The 19547-nt window shown below is 34.8% G+C and overlaps 2 protein-coding genes across 3 annotated transcripts in view; one reads left to right on the top strand and one right to left on the bottom strand.

Moving 5' to 3' along the window:
- Window positions 1-105: 105 nt before the first annotated feature.
- Window positions 106-17176, bottom strand: LOC144446077 (uncharacterized). 2 transcript variants are annotated; one of them, XM_078135766.1, is made up of 22 exons: window positions 16061-17176; window positions 14686-14766; window positions 13386-13627; window positions 12896-12980; window positions 11615-11713; window positions 11158-11301; window positions 10434-10508; window positions 10103-10186; window positions 9448-9608; window positions 8798-8853; window positions 8314-8462; window positions 7731-7829; window positions 7185-7326; window positions 6505-6682; window positions 5929-6018; window positions 5205-5328; window positions 4540-4749; window positions 3418-3602; window positions 3030-3098; window positions 2321-2471; window positions 1774-1864; window positions 106-1354 (listed from the first exon to the last, which is right to left on the bottom strand). In XM_078135766.1, the coding sequence occupies exons 1-22, from the start codon at window positions 16217-16219 to the stop codon at window positions 1203-1205; spliced, it is 2826 nt and encodes a 941-aa protein (XP_077991892.1). In that variant the 5' UTR covers window positions 16220-17176; the 3' UTR covers window positions 106-1202. The 2 variants fall into 2 exon arrangements, with proteins under 2 accessions (XP_077991892.1, XP_077991893.1); XM_078135767.1 differs by having other exon boundaries at window positions 13386-13570; window positions 16061-17174.
- LOC144446076 (uncharacterized) overlaps window positions 16728-19547 on the top strand; it is a 32076-nt gene continuing 29256 nt past the window's right edge. Inside the window, exons 1-2 of the mRNA XM_078135765.1 lie at window positions 16728-16891; window positions 17532-18198. Coding sequence (XP_077991891.1) covers window positions 17583-18198 — 616 coding nt within the window. The 5' untranslated portion in view covers window positions 16728-16891; window positions 17532-17582. The remainder of the gene's footprint in view (window positions 16892-17531; window positions 18199-19547) is intronic.

The following is a 19547-nucleotide window of genomic DNA, read 5'->3' as shown; positions in this document are numbered from 1 at the left end:
ACACACACACACACACACACACACACACACACACACACTCTGATGACAACCATTCATTATGGCAGTTTAACAACAGACCTGGTATTCTGTACAGTTATATCCTTTATTCTATAAAGACATTTCAACTACAAACAGTAAAAGTCCATACAAGAATGTACATTATGTACAAAATATACAAAACATATCAAGAATTATCAAAAATATCTTTGTTATTATATTCATTATTTTTTATTATATTCCATGCATGAAATATGGAAGGAAAAAAAAGAATTATATGCCATGGTGAATAATTATCATTATATTTCTTACAAGTAAAAAGAATTAAAGTTATCCAATGAATCAGTGTAATTATATAAAAAGCCAAACAGATGTGATCTTGGAAAATTTGATCATGTTAGTTCAGTGACTTCACTTGTTAGATTGCACATGTCTCATATGAATTAGTCTCTTCACAAGACTTTATTCTCACAAACCAGAACACATACTCCTGCTGATGCAACGAAACATGACTTGGAAGTACGTTTAGGACGGTGTCGTAATGAGGCCTGTGGTTTATGACGATATAAGACTTCACGAGTACAAATAACTCTCTCGGTGCTGGCCAAAATTATATGACCAAAAGTTTGTCTTTTCAAGAATATATGTCATGGAGAAACTTAATTTTAGACAGAGTTTACCGATATCATATTTTTAAAATGTATCTTCAAAATCATGTCTCCTACTTCATTGACATATTTTGTACTAAAAAGGGTTAAATATTGATAACTCCTAAACAATCCAAAAAATACAGCTATTTTTTGCCAAATTAATAATTTAGAAAAATTTCATATTCATCAGAATATTACATCTTTTTCACAGATGTATCGAACAGATGCAGCTATTTTTTTTACGAAAATTAAAACTATTTTCAGAGTTATGTTTTTACAAATTATTGATAAATTCTAACCGATCTTCTGACCACAAGAGGGCAGGCTTCAAATGGTAGAAGTGGAAACTGATGAACGATCTGTGTAATGGTTTTTCTAACAATGAATGGCATCCAACTAAAATGGTGGCACCTATCAACTACTGGTCAAATTTTCCTTTGTGCACAGAACGATTTCTGATAGTGTATTCTACAAATCTCAATATTGTATGGATTATGTACAGTCATTACAAAAATATTTGACAAAGTTTTCTTTATCCTGATTCCTGTGTTTTTATTATTTCTTTTTTCCTTTCTTTCTTCTTGCACTGTAGTCTTCATATTCATCCTCATCACTGAAATCTACATCACGTCTAGATTTGGCACTTTTGATTCGCTGTGTCAGATCACGAGTCAATTTACGAGCCTCTTTCTCACCTCCACCGCCCTCTGTACATTTATTTTATAAAAAGAAGAGAAAAAAAAGTGAGAAAACTCCAGAATAACAATCAACTTTAAAAATTGAATAGTTGTATGGTATACAAACAGTAAACATGCTGAACATTATTGCTAAGTTAGTCAGGGCTTTCTGTTTGGTCGATAAGTAGACTGTAAGATACGTCGTGACGTTTCGCCCTCACCGGCCTCCTAGGGGTTGGCCGATGTTTGAGGGCGCACCGTCACGGCGTACCTTACAGACGAGTCGATAAGCTGCAGGACAATTGTACTTTATGGCTTTGTGAGGGCGTGCTTCATACAGCAAAACCAAGTCAATGTCTTTAAGGGTTGAGAATAAAGATGAACCAACAGAAAACACTTGGGAACTCAAGATGGTGCTATCGTATATTTTAAAATCACATAAATCTCACCTTGTACAGCATGCTGTACCATCTGATTTAATTCTTCTTTACTCAGATTTCCAACTACTGCCAGCTGTGATAATAAATCTTTCTCACGATCCTGATAAAACAAAAAAAGTGTCTCAAATTAATTGAAAGCAAATATTTCATTGTTATCTATTCTGGCCCTCACTTCTGGTCTAAAAACTGCTTCTAAACAGCACTCCAAGTGGTCAAACTATGCAATGCAAGATTTGAATCATAATTGTGCCTAAGTCAATGCAGCTGTATAATTAGGGACCTGGTAGGATAGAGGTTGCAATGGGAATACTTTTAATCCTACATGCTGTGATAGATTGTGTTCTCCCCAGGGAGTTGGGGAGTTGAGGAAGTATAAAGGGCCATTGTATTACTATAGGTCTGTGCCAGGGGTAACAATTGTACTGCACTTTTAGCAGTGTAGGAAAGTACCATATAAAAACTTCTTGTAAAAGCCCGCTCATGATGCAAAACTAGTTATAGAGTCAAGCTGTTTTTTGTTCTGAAAAACTAACATTATTATTATTATTATACTAACCTGCAGTTCTTCCTTCATCTTTTCTTCCAATTCCTGGTCTAATTCTTCTTTCTGTTTGGTCATTTCTAGTTTCAGATCTTTTTCCATTTCAGCCATTGCTACTTTGTGTTTCTGTTCCATAAACAATTTGTTCAGGACGCCAGTAGCAGATCTGTTTGAAAAAAAAATTTGTGGTGTTTTTTAAGAAAAGAATGACATTTTGAATGGAACACAAATTATTGATAAAATTAAATTTGAAACAGGGAATATACAATGGTGGACAAATACATTGGGTTGTGACATATACAATAGACATGATAGCTCAGAACCCATAAAATGCTGCACCCACACTGGCTCGCAGATAAACAGCGCCCCCTAATGTTATAGTAATATAACTGATGTCTTTTGTTTTTATCAATTTGATGTGCAACACACAGCAAACAAAACACTTGTTTATTGTGCCCATATGAATTATTGAGGATGTATTTTTAAAAATATTCCAGTCAGACATTTTAGAAGAGTAAAATACACATTTATGAACAAATAGCTTTGTCATAAACTATTTTTCCATGATGAAGCTTACACCACAGAAAAAATACAGTTGCCAATACAGTGTATAATGTTATATTCGTGTTTGGCTTAGTAACATTTTCATACTATCCTAATTGGTGTGTACATTTTCTTTACAAAACTTTACTTCAACAATATACTTTTTATTAATGTCACTTACACAGTTTGTTTTCTGCCTGGTTGTGGTGGAGGTACTCTTGCTTCTTGGGCAAGTTTTGCACTGACTTCCCTAGTTGTACAAAAAAGATCAAAATATACATTAATTTAATTGTGCAAAATATGATATGCTAAGGGGGATTTTGTGTCCTCTTAGTGTGTGTGTGTGTGTGTGTGTGTGTGTGTGTGTGTGTGTGTGTGTGTGTGTGTGTGTGTGTGCATGTGTGCATATGTGTTTGTTTGTGTGTGTGTGTGTGTGTGTGTGTGTGTGTGTGTGTGTGTGAGAGTGTGTCTGTGTGTGTGTGTGTGTGTGTGCACATGTGTGTGTGTATGGGAACTTTGTCATCTTTAATATTAGTACAAAAGTAGAAATGTAGAACAAAACAGCATACCTTTCTCTCTTCAACTTCCTTGCTTCATATTTTTCCTTCAGCATTCTCATCTGATTTTCCCGTTCTGTAGCCATTCTATCTTGTAAGTTTTCGACTTGTTGTAAATGTCGATCTAAAATCCTTTCTGTCTGTTTACCTGATATATCACCTTCTTCATTTTGTGCAACAGCTTCTGTCAGTTGCTCCTATGAAAAGAAGACATATAAATCTACAATATCTCTGTTTTACTTTTTATATAATTTATTTCATCATCTATCAATTACTGTCTAATATTGTTGAGCTACTTGTCACCTTGCCTTCATAGTTGGTTGGATAGTTGACCTGGTTAGCATTCCCACCGTTATGGCATTCCCACCGTTACGGCATTCCCACCGTTACGGCATTCCCATCGTTACGGCATTAGTCCATGTCTATGCAAGTAGTTATGGTAAAGGACTACTCTGCATATAAATAGTGGTTGGATTAAGATGATGCTCATTATACTAGATGACTTCAACCACATAACATGCTCAGAGCTCATAGAGTGCCTATGAAACTGATGTTTTAGAGAGTATTACAGATTTTTTATCTCCTAATGTTGACTCTGGTATTATAAATACAGGAAAGAAATCTGTCACTGTATTTTTGAAATTAGTTGAATATTTGTAACTTTATTTGTGTGTGAAAATGTTGGCTTGATGCACATGTATGTCTTTGAAGTCTAGAAAATTTGTCTCCAACTCCAAACTATTACAAATATTGTTACAAGTTAGGCCTAAGTCAACGGTCAGCTAGGTAAGCTGTAAATCGGTATTGATGTTAGTACCCTCACGACAGGGTGCCATCTCTGATAATGGGTAATGATGTTAGTACCCTCATGATAGGGTGCAATCTCTGATAACGGGTATTGATGTTAGTACTGGGCCTTCACAATAGGGTGTCATCTCTGATAATGAGTTTTTGTTGAGTGGCAGCACATTCAACCTGATTTAGTGTCTTGATTACAGGGTGATGAGATCCATATAACCAAGGCACTACTATCAAATACTTGTGTAATTTACAATGTGCAACAATGATTGTTGTAGAGTTAGTCTATCATTGTTGATAGCTTCCTTCCCATGGTAATAAGTACATTGTTTTTACCTGTAATTCCTGGATAGCTTTGTCCTGTTTTGCAATGATACCTTTCCTTCTAGCTTGTCCCACTGTCAGTTTACCAATCAATAAACTCATCTGTTCGTCTTGGGCTTTCAATGCTTCCTCTGTTTCCATGGCAAGACGTCTTCTCAGTTCTAACAAAGATTTCTGTTTCTCTTCCTCCATGGACTTCTTTTCAGCTTCTAACTCTGCCTCCTGTAGTCATAGTAACGGAATATTATCTTGATTAGATCGAATCATAAAGATTTGATGATTGTCAACCTGACAGCCACCTGTACATGTACATCTCTGAAGTCTACAACATTTGTCTCCAACTCCAAAACTACTACAAAATACAGTTAGGACTAACAAGTTCAATATTTATTAATTTTACTGGTAAAGAAAGTATTTTAGCATAGAGTGTTAAAATAAATGGCACATTTTAAAATATACAATCATCTTTGTTTTAAAAAATATGTGATTGTATGACATATTAGGTAGTGATTTTGATAACAAATTTATGTTTTAACTGGAAATTGATATAAGGTGTGTTTTTGGATACAAAATATACATTTCTACTACAGATTTTGATACAAAATTAGAAATTGACAATACATAATTTTTTTGCCAGTTTGTAAAAATATACTAAAGACATAAAGTCAACTACATACATGTTTCTTCTCCAGCTTCTCAATTTCTTTCTCATCAGCATCACGTTTGGCATATATTTCTTCTTCTTGTTTTTTCTTCAAAGCTTCAAAGTGTGCCTTTCTTTTAGTAATCTTTGCCTCCAATCTAAAAGTAGAGTACGTTAGCCAAAATAGATTTGAAACAACTCACGAACAATGTGTCTGTCACAAAAACAGTGGCTAGTGATAATACCGATGAAATCTACCTGAATATTTCATTTGGTCTAATTCAATATATAATATATAAAAATATCTGGTAGAAACTATTTTCTCATGTTATATGTCATAGCCATTATTTTCAGCGAGTCCATACTTTTTGAAATCAAGTACAATCATATTACTCTCCACTGTTTTTCATTTTTATGTGTATAGAAAATACTTGTGACATTAAGATTTTTGTCAATTACTGTAAAGACAAGGTCCTTCTGTCTATATATGTGTGTGCGTCTAGTAATAATAAAGATTCGTTTTCTTTGATACTTTCACCTGTTACACAAAATACATTAGCTTCTCCACTCTTGCAAAAATGAAAGAAATTGGGACAATTTTGCCTGGTGGTTTACTCTTAGACATTACAGAGCCCTACTTTCCAATGTCTATGGTTTACGACAATGTTCTTTCACTCATCAATAGTAAATAAACAGCGCCATCTATCACAGTATATACAAATTATTTTGTTTATGGTACCTATTTGAAATTGACTTACATTTTTTGTTGTCTCATTTTGGTCATTTGTAGTTGATTATTCAGAGCCTGTACATTCAACTCATGGTTCATCATAATTGCACGCCGTGCCCTGGATAAAAAAAAATGAAAAATATATAAATATACACCTCATCTAAAAATACAATATGCTAATTCTAAGATGTTGTGAAATTCAGATGAAAGGTAAACTAAAATAGTGTCGTTAAAATGTGTAGTCTACCAGAGTCTTTGGTTCAGGTACCAAAAAGTCACCCAAAAATGAGAGTATAGTTGTACATCGGTATGCCTGTATAGAATTAATAGTTCTGAACTCTGAGGGTAAATTAGTTATTTACTCTTCTATCAACACCAGTTACAGTGATGAGAACCTTTTGGACAACAGTTTCCCCGTATCTAGCCATGCACTAAATAGCATATTCATCTATCAACATATTTACACATACTTTTGTTTATGTTATGATATGCTATTCTGAGTTTCTTTATACCTAGCCATGCAATAAACAGCGCCATCTATAACAGTATTTACAAATACTTTTGTTTATGATACACTTTTTTAAATTAGACATATTAAACTCACTCTTCATCAAGACCAGTTTGAGTGGTAAGGACTTTTTGGACAGCAGTTTCTTGGTGATCCACTAATGCCTTATTTTCAGCTTGCAGTCTTTTCATGTCATCTTCCAATTTCTTTCTTCTCTCAGCAATTTGTTCCTGTGCTTTCATACGTTGTCGTTTCTTTTCCTTCTCCATTTGATCTACAAAAAATACAAATAAAGACATATTTGTATCACTCTGGTTTTGTGGTTGGCTGATCAGTTAGCTCCTGTGAATCTTACAACTGCAGTCTGGATTCAAAACCCTCAAGTACCAGCTGGGTTTGACTACTGTATGTAAGATGGGTGACGCTCAGTTTGACTCTACCAAAACTACCAAAGGTTAGGACACATCTTGTCTTAGTTTGACTCTACCAAAGTACCAAAGGTTAGGACACATCTTGTCTTAGTTTGACTCTACCAAAACTACCAAAGGTTAGGACAGGTCTTGTCTTATATATATTTGGACAATTTCTGATTTTAAAACCATTTCCAAGATAATATTATCTAGTTAACACACAGAAAAGTTTAGGTTCAGTAAGTAGGGTGGAATAAACAGAATTGTACCATTATGATTTTTTGCTGTAAATCTCTTCACTGTTTTGTATTTAACTGTATATTCAGCCAAATAAAAGACAAACTTTCTAGCCATTTTTTTCCTTACCATTATGTGATTTCATGTTAGCGTCATGTTTCTTCATTAGTTTTTCAGTTTCCTTCTCAGTAAGTCTAGCTCTCTGTGCCAGCAGTTCATACAGAGATTCTTCATGTTTCTCTAATTCTTCTTGTCGCTGAGCTTCACATTGCTGTTGATATTCAAAGAAAACATTGACTTACTACGAATTTGCAACAAAATAAAATATTTCTTTAAAATTGACACATCTTTAAAAAGTTGCATGCATTATATTATGCAAATTGTTTCTTGTTATCTGTTCCCCAAGATTTAAAAAAAAAATTCAGTCTACTGTATTTTTTTTATCTTAATTTTTTAGGATATCATTCTTCATGAAATCATTAAAAAAAAGACATTATTTCTTAAAAATTAAGATTATCCTTCTGTGATTATTCTGACATTTTGTTTTTCTGTTATCAATGATGTCTGAAAATTACACTAACTGACACTTTACTAAAAACTTGCAAAGCAAATTTCCAAGATAAATATCCCATAATTTTCAAATTACTGTTACTCATATTATTTTTTCCTCCTTACCAATCTCAGATTTTCCAGTTCTTCCGATTCCTTGTGGTCAAGTTCTTCAATGAATTGGCCCTTTTCTTCTCTTTGTTGTTGTAATAATCCATGATAAGCCTGGAGGAGAGAAGTAGTTTGAACTTTGACATTATGAAGTGAAGTAGTTTGAACTTTGACATTATGAAGTGAAGCAGTTTGAACTTTGACATTACTAAGTGGGATAGTTTGAACTTTGACATCACTAAGTGAAGTAGTTTGAACTTTGACATCACTAAGTGAAGTAGTTGAACTTTGACATCACTAGGTGATGATGTACAAGACTCCTCCTACACACAGCACACCTGCCTCATTGTAAAACGACACACATCATATAACATTTGCTGTCAGTAGGTTTTGTTATAGTAAAAATATATTTTGGTTTGTGAGGATGGCACACGTGTAGGTCAGTGCTAAGAGACTTTTAATTCGTAACAAACTTTGTATTGGAAATAGTAAAGTCACCACTACTTTTTTACCAACTTGGTCCATCACTCTAATAATGTCACATTTTTCTACAAACAAATGTAACTCAGGTAAGTTTAGCAATGGTTGTAAAACTTACATCAACAAAATCTTTAGGGTCGACAACTTGGCTTGCTTTGTTGATTAGTGATTCACGTTCCTCTTGCTGTTTTAAGTCTAGTTTTTTCATTCTCTTTTCCCGATGTTGTCGTAATTTATCTCCCAGTGATCTGCTCTGTCTCAATACCTCTACAACCAATAAAAAATACAAAGCATCTCAAATTACTATTTCACTCTATAGAGATTATGATAATCAAAGGTCAAAGGTCAACTATAAATGAGAAAATTCTGATAACAACATAGAACCTGAAGTGAACCAAGATATATGATTATAACTGATTGTGTTGACACTTCATGTACAAAACTACAAAGGTTACACAGCAGTTGCATATGACCTCTAAGGTGAAGGTGCAGGTCAATGTGTGAAAAATTAGGAACAGTATTGGGGCAGGCGGGGGGTTATGTAATTGAACAGTGTCGCTTTGTGGATGTTAATAATGAAATCAAAAGACTTCACTTCTTACCAGCTTCATGGTTCTCTTGTAATCTTGCTAAGTCTTCTTCATATTGTCGCATGATACTGTTATGAAATAGAAAACCGAAATCTTGTAATGTATGCAATACAATGAAAATAACAAATATTATACCTTCACATGTAAAGAGTATGTAAAACACACCCTACATACAATAATGAATATTTCCATCTTTAAAGAACTGCAGTTGTCTAATACACACTTCAGCATCTTGCTACCGAAATCAAGCTAGTAACTAGAGATGCTTAAACTAGATGTCATGCTAATAAGCTAAATCCAACATGGTGGTCGGCACTTGGTATGGGTAATAGCTAAACTTACATAGTGACTGTGACACGATGCATTGTGTTTGACCACAAATTGGACATCCACTGAAATTTCAGACATAACAAAACTAGTTGACATATTTATTTTATTATATGAAATTTTTGGATCTACTCCTGGAGTCCTAATGGGTCACATTTGGTACTTTCTACCATCAATATTGTATTTATACCTAGCTCTCTGCCCCTCAAGCAGCAATTTGTATTTATACCTATCTCTCTGCCCTTCAAGTGCATGTAGATTATTTCACTATTATATTTATACCTATCTCTCTGCCCTTCAAGTGCTAGAAGATTATTGCACTATTATATTTATACCTGTCTCTCTGCCCTTCAAGCAGCAATTTGTCATCAACCAATTTATCTATATTTTGATAATGATCTTCCACACGGGCATGATTAGTTTCTTTTTCTTCTTCACTACTGCGATTCCATTTTTCAGCCATAGCCTGTCTCTTTGCCAACCTCTCTTGTAAAATCTACACACAAAAAATAAAAACATAAAACCAAATGAAATTTGATATTGACTGATTTTAATCAGATGACAGACAATATATATTATGCCATGTTATGATTACTCCAAAAGAAACATTGTGTGAGGACGTCCAAGATTTTTGAAAAAATGAAGTTAAGCTTTTCATCACATATGCCAAATACATTGCAGTATTTGAAGCACTCAATGAAACTCATTTGTACATAAACTTCAACAATCTAAAACTGAAGAAACAGAACTATTCAAAGAATGCTATCAATATTTGTCATAAAAAATTAGGAAAGGATGATTTTCAGAGTATGTCACAGTGCTGAATATTTGTAATGTCACTATTTTACCACCAATGAAGTTGTGGTTTTTCCCGTTCTGACCACAGAGGGCACTCATTAAGAATTGGTCAGATTAAATAAATGTAGGGTTGGTCTGGTCATGGCAAACATAGAAGTAAATAGAACCTCCCTATAGAATTGTACAACTTACCATTGCTTGTCTTGTTGCCTCATCACCAAGATGTCTGTCTAAGGCTGCCATATTTTCTGTTAATCTCTGCATCACAGCCTCAATCTACATAAATGAAAAAGAGAAAAAAATGTAAATAAACTGCATCAAAAAAAATACTTTCTTCATACATTCTACTGTACTGAGTTACTTTTATTAGCAAAGAGTAATTATTCCTGTCATCAAGGGAACCTGGATAAACAAAATGTACCTGTACAAGTTATATCAGTCAGGCTGATTATTCAAAATTTATATTTACATATGTACAACTAATGATAGGTCAAAGGTTATATGTCAAAGGTCATGTACTCACCTCATCAGGGGATAGGTCTGTCTTTTGACTTAAGTCGTCAGGGATTTCTAAGTGATGAATTCTAATAACATTATCCTATGGAGAGATAATTATGAGAGAATTGGTTATTTCTAGGTATTACCGGTACATCTCTTAGTTGTAAATAAAGCCAATATTTAGTGTTCTGATAGCTTTCCATTAACTATCCAACAACTTATTTGGCCTAATATTAGCTGTTCATAGGTTTTCAACCACAGCAAAGCTAAAATTCAAGTCCAGAAAACATTGGGTGGATACATAAGGTTTCCAATTGGACAGTTATGTTAGCTTCCATACTGAAATGTGAACAGCTAAGCATCAAATTAACCTGCCAAAAGTGACACATGGACATCCCACTTGAGTCATTTTAACATTTTACTCGTATGGTTCTCATCTTTAGCAGACGTTAATTTCCATCAGCAGAAGCAGTCAGCAAGTCATAACGAATGTTAGGATCCATCAGGAGAAAGAAAATGGTATAATATGATTCCTATTAGTACTTATTTTGACTTCAATATAATCACTTAGCTGATCCTTTTGATTTCAAAATTTGTTTTCATGCGATTTCAATTTCATTTTTTTTAAGAAGAAAAAGAAATTGTTATGGTCTCATAAGATGTCACCTCTTTACTATTTTCTAAGTCATTCAAGAATGACATTTGACCTAGAAGCTTCTAATCATGGTCTTTCTATTATAGTCACTTACCATCTTTCGAACATATGCAGGTCTTAATTTTTCTAAAGCATCTTCTAAAGCGATGGGATCCTTTGCTATCTTCTCATCGTGTTTTATCTGCTCTTCTTCAATTTTTAATTCAGTCTGGATCTTCTTTTCTTCAGTTTGGATTTCCTAGAATTAAAAGAGAATTTAAAGTTTGAGAAATGTTTGAATGGACTTGTTTGGTATGTGTAGGTGTTTATACTTATATGACTATAACAACAGCTATTATCACAATGATATGTATGCTTAGACACAGTTTGATTGCAGAAATGTACACCACTTGTGAATGAATGAACTAATGAATGAATGAATGAATGAATGAATGAATGAATGAATGGATGGATGGATGGATGGATGAATAAATGAATGAATGAATAGATTGGTGGGTGGGTGGATGGATGGACGGATGGATGAATGGATATTTTTTTTAGAAATGTCTTACCTGTTCATATTTTTCCATCAAGTTGCTTGCATCATCTTCATCCATCTTGCCTTTAGATACACATCTATTTAGTATGATTGAAATCACTTGGAGGTATGTCTGAAAGTCAAAATGAAATAGATGAAATAATGATGGAAATAGGGTGACACATGTACAGCAATGATAAAAGTAAAGTTCCAAGGTAGAACAAGACATGGAGAGCTACCTATAACCTTAGTGTGATCTAGCTCTAATAAAACACAAATATATTGCAGTGATTACAAATGATAAAAACAAGGGGTTTTTGTAAGTCATTGCATGTGGATAGGGAACATCAAAAGTCACAAGATATCAATGGCATATCAAATGAGTACAGGATACATTGGTCACTGCATAATATGGGATAGGACAGGACACACAGGTCACTGCATAATATGGGTTACTAAAGGACACACTGGTCACTGTATAATATGGGATACTACAGGACACACTGGTCACTGCATAATATGGGATAGGACAAGACACACCGGTCACTGCATAATATGGGATACTACAGGACACACCGGTCACTGCATGATATGGGACAGGAAAACACCAAACTTTGGTGGGTCACGAGAAATTCATATATGTGTCAGTGAGCAGTGGTGTGTCAAATTGGCTTTAGAGAGAATAATGGTCACCACATAGTAAGGTATATTGGGAAACACTAAACTTTATATACATTGATGAACAATTATGACAGTAATCTAAAGTTGTTATATTGAGTTTCATAAACTTGTTAACCTTCTTTTTTTTATACTTCAGAGACCAAAGTTTAAAGGCTCGAGTTTCATTCCCAGAGAGTCCCAGGTTCTCACATTAGTGTTATGTTATCAGTGGAGTCATAACAATTACGTATCATGTATCTTTTGTTCTGGACCAACTTTTTCTATAGCTCTGTGACACAATTGTTTTTTTTTACACTGATACTTCAATCCTAATCCAAACTGGGTCTTTTATCATCTGTTTTTTATGCAACACTGCCCTTAGTGGTCAGAAAAGGAGAGTATTAAGTTCTGCTCACACATGCATCACAGTACATTTTGTGGTTAATGGCAACTCATAAAATGACAGCATCAGTTAATGGGAACATTTGAATTTATATCAAGGACAAGAATTGCGACAATTATGTGACTCATAGTGAATCATACATAAATTATCACACAGTATGTTGTAGTTTAATAAAACCATGAAAAATCATGCGCAATAATTAATGTATATCCAACTAGAGTATTTTATACACAGTTCAATTTGATTACTTACCATAACTTTCTGATCATGAAGTTCATTTTCCAGCTCTTTAATTGCATTGATGTCTTGAACGTTCAACTCAATTTGCATCTTTTCACTGTATAGTAAAAAGTGGGGATTTTTTGTTATTCATTCATATACGTGTACGCAGAGGAAACATACAGATTTACACCAAGATATGTGTGTGTGTGTGTGTGTGTGTGTGTGTGTGTGTGTGTGTGTGTGTGTGTGTATGTGTGTGTGTGTGTGTGTGTATGTGTGTGTGTGTGTGTGTGTATGTGTGTGTGTGTGTGTGCACGCGCGCACATGTGTGTGTGAGTGAGTGTGTGTGTGTGTGTGTGTGTGTGTGTGGGTGTGTATGGTATTACCATATACAAATTTCAATGTACATAAATTTCAGTTTTCACGGTATGAGCACATGTGCACATGACATACATATGCAAACACACACTAACAGACTAATGGACATACAGAAGAACACCTCTAAACCATATTTTCTTACTTGGTTGTTTTGGTAAGAGCCAAGATAACACCATCTCCTGGTGTATCGTCATCATCTTCATCATATCTTTCCATGGTGTGACTTTCTCTGTCACTACTGACATTGCTGTTGTGTCTTGTCACTTTTCTACGTCGTCTTGGAGACCCAGTTTCTGATTCATCTACACCATGTTCATTGGCAAATGGCTGTAGGAAGATACAGTTCATCGGATTGGGGCATAGTGTTACTTCCTGGTCGTTGTCCTAGTGATGGGGTAGGGACGGGATATCTCTAACTCAATCTTTTCCACAATATGACAGTTTTGTAATTTTTACAATAGCCAAGCAATGTATGGGCAGCAATTTAAGCTTTATAACTAGAGGCCTGAAAGTTGAATTCTAAATGCTAATATGTTTGATTACAACCATTGCACAACTTATAGAGCATTTTTTGCTATCTACAAATCAGTTTACTGATCGCAGGCATTTGAAATTTTCAATGAGACAGATGCATGATGGTAGTTTAAAAAACTATCAGTCCTGCTGATAATGATACATTGTATCAGTTTGCACACAGAGTATAATACAATGCAATATCATCAAACTTGATTTTGGCCGACTACACTTGTGGGCACCATCAAAGAAATATTCAGATGCCAGCTATTGGCAGACAGTTGTTCTGATAGAGATAAACACAAAATGAGTCCTCCAATGGTTGTAAAACACAAAAGATATTTATTTCACACGATAGCATATTTATTGAGGGCTTTGTTTTCAGCTTCTGGCCATGTTTTGTGGTATTTACTAGCACTACCTGACTACAGGGCTTATAGGGCTTACATTTCAAAAGCATTCTAAAATAGGGCATTGTGTGATACTAGTAGCTTAACAGGTGAGATATTTCTAAGAAGGTTACAGATTTATCCTGAAAAATTGAAATCTGAGTATAGGGTGACAGAATTCAAATATGAGAAATGTGAACAGAATAAAAAACACATTAATAGAAATCTTACATTCTTACCACTCTGGTAATTGAGGCTTTGGTTAAATATAGACAAAACTATAACTATTATTACTGGATGTGGTAGATTACACAAGTGGGTGATAGCATAGACCCTACTTCATGTACCGGTACGGTCTATGGTGATAGCAGTTCCAGCACTTTATCTTGTGTAAATATTTCATAACATACAGAAAGTGGTTTAGGAATAGAATAAAATCATAGATTACGATCTAGACAGAACCACACATATTTTTGTATTTATATACATATAGCCTCTGCTTCATTTTTTTTTCATTCTTATTTTATTATTATCACCTACCTTCTTTTCAATACTACCAACTGATGACCTCCTTTCATCTGCTATATTTTCTAACAACATTGCCTTTTCTTCTTCCTGGGCCTGGAAATAGTTTTAGTAAACGAATCAACAATCTACCCCCGGTAGTGATCATCACTAGACTCATCAGATGAGTTGATGAAACTATAGTAACTTTACACGTTTTATCACATTAGTCAGTCTCCAAATTAGGACTGCCATAATGTTTGAAAAATGTAAAAAAAAAATATATAAAACAATTTTCTCTCAAACATATTTCTAGACAATTTATCGTTGATCACCATTGGCCAAAACAACCAATGGTGACCAATAAATTGTCTGATATGGTCACATTTTTACATCTTTAAAGCAGTTTTATGTATTTATTTAAGGTTACGCATTAATGAGATGCCATTTTGTAATTCAACTTTATTATGTCAACAATATTCAATTTTATTCACTAGCAGACTGAAACAAGGACTTTTTTTGTCCTTTTCTTTTTTACAGCTATAAATTATTGCTCCTGATACTAGTAGTTTGTTTCTGGTGTCTAGCTAGTTCTATTGTGATTCTATCATCTTGGATGGTTACATTATGGTCACAGAACACTTTACAAACAATGTCAGACAAAAATATATACAACTCTTCCTCATTTTAGCATCTTTTAATAGTAACACTTGAAAAAAATGTTTCTTTCTTTATGTATTTATTTATTTATTTATTTTTGCAACAAGTTGGATTTGTGTCTTATAAGCCCAAGGGGCTGGATGTGGCAAGTTGTAATAACAATTGTACCAGATCATATATAAAAATGTATACGTTAAGTCCACATAGGACACGTTAATAAATAAAATACAACAACAACAACAAGTAACCATGGGGATTATCATTGCAGACAAAATTAAATCTTTTTAAACTGAAAAATACGTGTACATTTGTAATAATATATATAATACATTGAAAGATAACTCTTTCTTGTTTTGATGCTGTATAGTATTAGTTTCTTCAAGTTCAATTAAACATGTTTATAGTATCATTGTGATCAATATTTGATAAAAATGTAAATATTTAAAGTTGATACAAAAGAGCTCTCCACTTCAGCTGCAAAACACAATTAAAATTTACAATAAAATACAGTGTTATTAACAAAGCAAGCTGAACTCTGGAAATACACACTCCCTTCTTTTTTTCACTAAATAGTAATACACTCCACAAATCCTGCATACAACGACTATCATACATACACCTATAGCTATGGAATAACTGATTTCTATGATACAGCTATCGCTTGCAAGTATGTGCTACACGTTAAGGGACTGATCACTGCACCAAGACTATTCCTGTCTTCGATATCACAGAATAATGGCGTATTTCTTACCCTGCTTCGTGCAAGATCTCGAATCAGACATCTTGCGATGAGGAAAGTGAGAATCAAGCCGACCAGAAATCCAAGTATGGCACAAACCACAACAACACCGACGTTTATATCCGTCAGACTCGCTGGCACTGTTACTAAGATATCGGCGCAAGTGGACATTGTCGAAATATATACCAGTTCTTATTCTTTCCGGTAAATTGGAGTGGATATCGCCAGAATCAAGTCGCTTTCCACAGACAAAATGAAACAGAACGCACACAACACTTAGGTCAATTTACAGGCATCCATGTTTCCAGAGTGAAAGGATCTCCTTCGCAGCCTGACGTCAGAGCTATTACCAAATTAGGTAGGTAATTCACCAAATAAGGAAGTTGGTAAATTGCCTCCCCAGTTTCCAATATTTTGTGCAGTGTAACCATAATAGTCGGTTTCAAATTCCCATTTTCTGTCGATTGATAGAATCAGAAATAATACCACAAAATCTAATGAAATTTGAATCATGTGTATAGAAATGATAATAGCAACACTTTGGCCAAAAATAAAAGACTATCATGATTATTCGTGCATGTATACTGTCTAAATTATGATGGGTCTTTAGAAACCGTTAGCAGGCCGAGTTTAGCACACATCTCCTTGGTGTTTCCCCAAACAGATCGTTTTATTGTAATCATGCCTTTTGTGTAATATCGACATCGGTATTATTGCGGCGAAACATAATCGCTTCCTGCCCAAATTCCTCGGTCCCGGTACACCAGCCAGCCAAGTAAAATGGACGATAAGTTATAGAGTCATTCAGGAGACACAGGAGGGCGAAAACAAGGCAGAATTTAGGTAAGGAATCACCAACGTTACCTACGCCTCGGACGTGGATTCTCGGCGTACGACGGTATGCTAGAACAAGTGCAACTCATCGGGAATCGTCACGTAGTTAGTGAGTGAGTGTGTGTGTGTGTATGTATGTGTATGTACAGTTGTTTTGCGTTGCTTGGTACAGTCGTGTCTGTGAAACGTTAAGATATTATTCTAGCAGAACTATCCGGTATAAAAATCTTCACATACTTGTTAGTAATTGATACAACAAAATTATACGTGTCTGCACCGTGACTAAGGTCATCTCGAAGAGTAGTTTCATGACCTCGTACGCGTGTTAACGATAGTTTTGCTTTGACTATGGCGCCGTATCTGACCCGCAAATACCAGAAATTGAAAAACACGGCACCCATATTTATACATCCTTTAAAAATATCCCACAGTAGTAAAGTAGTAGTATAGTTAACAAGAATGGATTTTTCAAGTGAACCATTTGCACATGTTGTCTTTCCATAGATTTATTAATTGCTACATGTGTAATCAATTTATTGAATTAGAGAACCTATGGATCTCTACTCTTACTGATGCTTGATTGAAACAGAACTGAAATCTTAATAATGAACATCTTTCCTTGTTTTGTTTTATTTTGTATATTCTGTAGATTTACAAGTCAGGAAATACAGTAAATGATAGCAAAGCAACATTCGTAACCATGGCTACAATAGGAGGCAAGATGAAAAGTATCTGTATTATGCTGATGGTGACTATAGTCACAACAAGTGCAAGTAGTGGTGATGTAGTGTATACGGAAATTACAAGCGACCAATCACATGTGTCTTTAGGTGAAGAGTTTGCAGTGTTTGCTGAAGTGGTTGTAAATGCAGGCACCCAAACTTCTTGTGAAATCACAGTCTATAGTGAACACATCACATTTAACGTTTCAACAATTTCATACTCAGGTGCGTTAAATACTTCGGATGATACTGTAACATATTATGATGATACCAGAATGGTTTTTATTACATTCGGCAACGTTGACAACACTGCAGGAGGATCAAATGAGAACATATCAGTAGTGTTCAATGCTGTAATGTCATACTCTTCATCCATGGGTAGTAATATAGGTATTGCTATGGAGGTTGAATATGATGATACATATTCTATGATTGCCAATACCAGTGTACAGTTCTCAGGTCCAGAAACATCATCATCCTACACTTCAGACCAGGATGTAGTATATGGTAGTATGCCTATTGATAAAGAACAAGAAGCTGCAGTTGAGATTACTCTACCCATGGACACACTGAATAATGTGGAATTGATAATGAGTAAGTTTTTTTGGGTTTTTTCTCCCTTTTTTGATAATAATTCCTAAAAATATAATAAAAAAAGAAGAAATTCATTAGTAATGTTACATGTACATCAAGTCATTCTTTTTCAATCTTTGGAATTCTTTAACACAGACATAAGAATCACTGTAAAATAGGTTGCCAGGGATGTCTTTATCATCTCCTCCTGGAAAGGAATCACAAGCCAGGGCACCATGACCCACAACAACTGATCTTTCACTCTGTGGACAGGAGACAAGCTTCAAATTTGGACTCTATTTTAAAGGTGATTCAAAATGCTCACATTCACTATCGCTAATTTGCTAGACGACATGTTTGTGAAATGCATTCTGGTTTTAAAACTTTTCAAAAGCGTCTGCAAACACCTTAAAATGACCCCTTTTCAGTCACTTCCCTTCGGATTTACTTCGAGAGTTTTCGGGTATTTCCGGTCCCACCTAGACCACGGGATTTTATGACGTCATAAAGAGACATGGGTAGCACGTAGCCTATGGCGAGCGTAGTCACTAGGTGAACAAAACTCAACAGCATTGTGAAAAAATACATTGCTAGTGGTTGTAACAGACATCAGTAAACAAAAACTACACTCTACATGTCTTATTAACCAACATTTACCGATATTTACTCACACTTTCTGACTAATTGGCAGTGTCTGTTGGTATAAATGCTAAAATATGATCTCCCCATATTATGGCAAAATAAATCAAAAACGGCTAGACTAGATATATATAAACACTTGTAATGTCGCGTGTTTCACACTCATTGACTTTTATTTATCTGATTTTTTATTATTTGCCGACAAGAAGCATTACGATACCGTGGTGACGTTTGACGGCATCCCCGGGCCAAGGACGGCATATTTTAGCCCAATCGTACTCGCGTCGCCTTTTGAACAGTGCATTTAACAACAAAGTAAACATATTTCATCTCGAATAAATATACTAGCTATTAGAATACCAATGGGAAACTTCAAGAAGGCGTATCGGGACATGTGCCACAATATATTTGTTGGTCCCATAATACACTAATTGATTCGATTTGCTCCGAGCATATGGAAGTACGCTCCGAGTCATTGCATCATGTAAATGGAACTGTGACCGACCTAATTTTGTTGTCCATATATAAAATGAGACTGACCTGCAAATTTTTCACAGTTTTCGTTGTGGTCTTGTATTGCCACATGTTTGGCTTGTGAACACAAGTTTACATCTATTATTGTCTAGGGCGTAATACTCTAGTCCGAGTCTGAAACCCATCATATAAAACCTAAGAAACTCGCATTCGGATCGGACAGAACAGAAGTAGGTCTCATCGACTTGTTGGGGACT

The sequence above is a fragment of the Glandiceps talaboti genome, chromosome 15 (assembly GCF_964340395.1).
Source record: "Glandiceps talaboti chromosome 15, keGlaTala1.1, whole genome shotgun sequence".
NCBI lineage: Eukaryota > Metazoa > Hemichordata > Enteropneusta > Spengelidae > Glandiceps > Glandiceps talaboti.
Note: the sequence above shows the minus strand (reverse complement) of the source record. Positions and strands in the feature narration are given on the sequence as shown.

Coding starts and splice junctions, on each gene's coding strand:
- LOC144446077 (XM_078135766.1), bottom strand. CDS start 16,219: ATGTCCACTTGCGCCGATATCTTAGTAACAGTGCCAGCGAGTCTGACG. Junction 12,981..13,385: donor GCTCTTACCAAAACAACCAA/GTAAGAAAATAT, acceptor TTTACTATACAG/TGAAAAGATGCAAATTGAGT. Junction 8,463..8,797: donor ACAAGAGAACCATGAAGCTG/GTAAGAAGTGAA, acceptor TATTGGTTGTAG/AGGTATTGAGACAGAGCAGA.